The 3,897-nt window shown below is 39.5% G+C and overlaps 1 protein-coding gene across 1 annotated transcript in view; it reads left to right on the forward strand.

The window, feature by feature from the left end:
• LOC137993276 (uncharacterized) overlaps positions 1 to 3,583 on the forward strand; it is a 14,413-nt gene extending 10,830 nt beyond the window's left edge. The window contains exons 3-4 of the mRNA XM_068839018.1: positions 538 to 594; positions 1,926 to 3,583. Coding sequence (XP_068695119.1) covers positions 538 to 594; positions 1,926 to 2,402 — 534 coding nt within the window. The 3' untranslated portion in view covers positions 2,403 to 3,583. The remainder of the gene's footprint in view (positions 1 to 537; positions 595 to 1,925) is intronic.
• Positions 3,584 to 3,897: the final 314 nt, after the last annotated feature.

A 3,897-nucleotide genomic window follows, 5' to 3' on the forward strand; every position in this document is an offset into this window, starting at 1 on the left:
TAGACTGGCTTCTAAATCAGTTTTTTGTATTCCTTCTGCCAGGACTAATTATGGGAAGTTGAACATTCGTTTTAAGGGGGCTGTTCTTTGGAATAATATCGAGGATTTATTAAAAAAATTTTCGCTTTTACAAATTTAAGTGTTCCCTAAAAAAAGTCTCTCATTATGACATATTAATTATTTTATTTATACTTCCTCTTTACTCCATTACATTTGAAGGGACATCGTTTTTACTTTTTTTGCGTTGTTGTTCTCTTTGTGTTTACCTGTCTTTTATCTTTCTATCTGTGCCTCCCTGAATCGACTTTTTCCTTTATACATAACATTATTTATTCAGATTAGCTTCTTAGTTATTTTCTAGGGGGCATTGTACCTTTCTTAAATTCTATTACTTATTTCATGTATCTCTATTTATTTGTTGCTGTTGTTGTTGTTGAAATGAGAAAAAATGCTCAAAATTACTGTTGTTATCAATACCAGTTTAATAGGACTTTATCCTGCTTATGCTTATACTCATTATATTCCTTCCTAATTCAGGTGAATGCACCTTATCAACTTCATTCGCAAATTGGAAGAAATGTATCCACAACTTCGGTAAGTCCTTGAAAATGCTTTCTCTTTTCCCTACTGTTGTTCTCGATTATTGCCCCATTGGGGGCAATAAGGACTAATAATAAGGTAATTTAGTAACTCGGCCATTTGTCAATATTCTTCTTAACCCTTCCACTGCCGAGGGCTTCCCCGTGGACGAGTAAAATCGTCTGGCGTTAGAGTAAATAAGTGTCAATTTGCATTTTTGGCGTTGGAAGGGTTAAAGTGCCCGTAACCTCAAATATAACAACACTACGCATCAGTTTGAGTGTTGCTGTGCCCGGCTCTTTGTAGAGATAAATCTCTTCAACTATGAACTTTTTCACTGTCCGGTCGGAGGTGAACCCACGAACTCCCGCACGCAAACAACATTCCTTGACTATATAACCTAAAATGTCGAATATTGCCGTAAACTTAGACCCCGTTTACACGGATCCGGACAAATTTGTGCACGGACAAAAACTTGCAAGGTTTCACCTTGCGTTCACACGGGACCGGTGGAACTGGACGAATTTTTGAACGGCTAAGTGTACAAGTTTGGGACCTGAAAAAAGCAGGTCAACTTTTTGACCGGCACACCATTGGTACGGACTCGTGAAAACAACCGAACCGTGCAAAGTTTTGCACGGTTAGAGTGGTTAAGGTATGGAATCTACTTGTGTTTTTTGGTTATATATTAGTCCTTATTGCCCCCAATGGGTCATAGGGCTAAGCAAAAATGTTTCAAGCTCGCAATTTCCCTCTGTTTAAAATCAAATTTGACAAAAACCAAAAGCATGATACTTTTTAGTTTGTTTCGGATTCTGTTTTTGATGAAGCTTCCTGCCGCCTCCGGGGAATTTGTTCTTGTCGTTATCAGGGTACTTTTCCAAAACCGTTTTAGTTATATCTTCGTACTTGCTCCTCACTGTTTCCCAGTCAACTCCTTCGCCTGCTTTTCCGACTTAGTAGTCTAAAACTATATGCAACAACCAATTTATTTTATCTGTCCACATATGGGTTTTGTCTGCCGCCATGTTTGATTTGCCGCGTACTTCACCTAGCTACAACGTGATTGGCTAAAAGCATTAGCTTAACCAATCACAGCAAAGAGTTAACAAAAGCCATTCAAATGCCGCGACTGGTCTCAAAATGTGCACGGATCTATGTAAAGACCATTGCGATCTGTAACAGCATTTGCACTGTTCCGTGTAAACAGGCGGTCCATGTTCAAAATTCGTCCGTGCCAAAATTTGTCCGGACCCGTGTAAACGTAGCCTTAAGAAACTTAGTTGGTGGGGATATTGGCAGTTGAAATAAATGTAACTTGATGCTCTATTTCGTGTATTTTGCAGGGCTATCAGGTTGATTCGGATTCATCTGACGATGATGGAGACGAAAGACAAGAAAAATACTTTCGAATGAACATCGATGGTACCACAGCAAGATTCAAGCTGTCCAAAGAGGAATGGGAGAGAATTCCGATCAACACTTTCCCAAGCGGTGGCCGGTTGCTAAGTGGTGACTGGACCCGAATCTTCCTTAGCAAAGTGAAGGAAAGCAACCCATGGTGCAGTTTGCGCTTCAAAAACAATCACGTGAGATCAGAGAATTCCCGCAAAATGCATTCAGCGGTGTTTTTCAGAGGAGGGGCAGAATGCAAGCGCCCAGAATGCAACGTCAAAGTGCGATTTGTTATCCAGAAGGAGCGAGGCAAATACGTAGACGTGACGTATGTTGGAAACGTGTGCCACAGCAGTGAGCCGGGCGGAGGAGACGCCGTAAGCGACAGGAGAAGGGTAAAGCGAGTTCGCCGTACTTATTCATCTTGAAAATTAAGCCTCAGTCTGTACAAGAAAATCAACGAACAATTTTAGCTATCGTTTAAATAAAGACCATAATGAGCAAGTCCATATAGTCATCTTGCTTTAATTGTTTTGACTTATGCTTATTCATTTGTTGTTAATCCACTGGATAACATAAACATAAAGGATAAGAGCAAGGCCTAGTGCGTTCTCTTGGTACCAATACGAAATTAGAATATTTGCAATAATCAGATGAAGCCTTTGTTTGATAAAAACTCTCGTTTAAGAAAACTCGATCGTCCCATTCAAGCACACTGCAAATTGATCACGTTTTTATATTCAGGGCTCCTTGGATTTACACAGTATATATACATATTTATTTTATCTTTCAAGTATTGCGCGCGCAATGATGATCGACCAGTTCAGCCTGTCGTATTCTACATTATCGTCCGCTAAATAAAATTTATCATACCAATGCCGTCTTCTCAGACGATACAGTAAGTTACGGCTCCTTGTGTTTTCAGTTCGCAACAACTGTAAACTGGAGAAGCGTATCTTACAGTGCGGTCTTCGACCTCAGTTTGTAAGAGGTATTATAGATATTCACACGTGAATAGCATCAACTTGGATATTTTATCAGAAAACTCTATATTTGTATGTTAAAAGAACCCTATATATTTGTCAATTCAATTCACAATCCACCTCATTCAATTGTTCTTTCGAATTTAGTCCCTCATCGGGATCCAATGACGCATAAGAAATAATAACAAATAGTTTCTTGTTGTCTTTTTGAGAAATACCAATATGAAAAAAAATATTTATGACCTTCTATGAAACATGAGGCACAATAAGAGTGTTCAGCCTAGGCTTTATGAATTTCATAGAATTCTCTCAATGTGAAGATTTAATTAACTAGCAAATAAAGAATTCCTGTCCAATAATACAATAGGCCACTTTCAAACCATAAAACTCTTTGTTTATCCTTCAAAATATTGCATTTTTTTTTTTCACTCTTGCGACCATTCTCCCAAGAGAAACTGGAAACAATGCCTATGCAAAATTCGGAGGGCAAACAAAGAGTATTATGGTATTTTTGAAAGTGGCTTTTTGCCATGTTTGTTAGATAGCTTGCTTTTTGTTCTGTACAAACGTCTTCTGTAGTTGTCGAAATAGATCATTTGGACAGCAATAAATGGGTTAGCTGTAAACCTTGTTTTAAGTGTTTTGTTGGTGTTGTGGGATGCATATGGGGTATAGCCTGCGAGCAGTCGCTTGTTTGTGGCATCGAGTGAGAAACTTGGCAGCGGAGCTCCACTGTTCTCCGCCGCCAAAGTACTCGTTTGATGCCCTAAACAAGTGAGACTTCTCGCAGGCTATATGTAGGCTGTGTAAAGCCGCCCCATCCCCTCCCCTTCCCCGTTTTTTTTTTCTGAGGGGAAGGGCACGGTAGTGCACAGGCAGCTCTATGGGATATGCGTGGGTATAGTCATGCATTATTGTATGGGAGAACCATAGTATTGTA

Source organism: Montipora foliosa, chromosome 2 (genome assembly GCF_036669935.1).
Source record: "Montipora foliosa isolate CH-2021 chromosome 2, ASM3666993v2, whole genome shotgun sequence".
NCBI lineage: Eukaryota > Metazoa > Cnidaria > Anthozoa > Scleractinia > Acroporidae > Montipora > Montipora foliosa.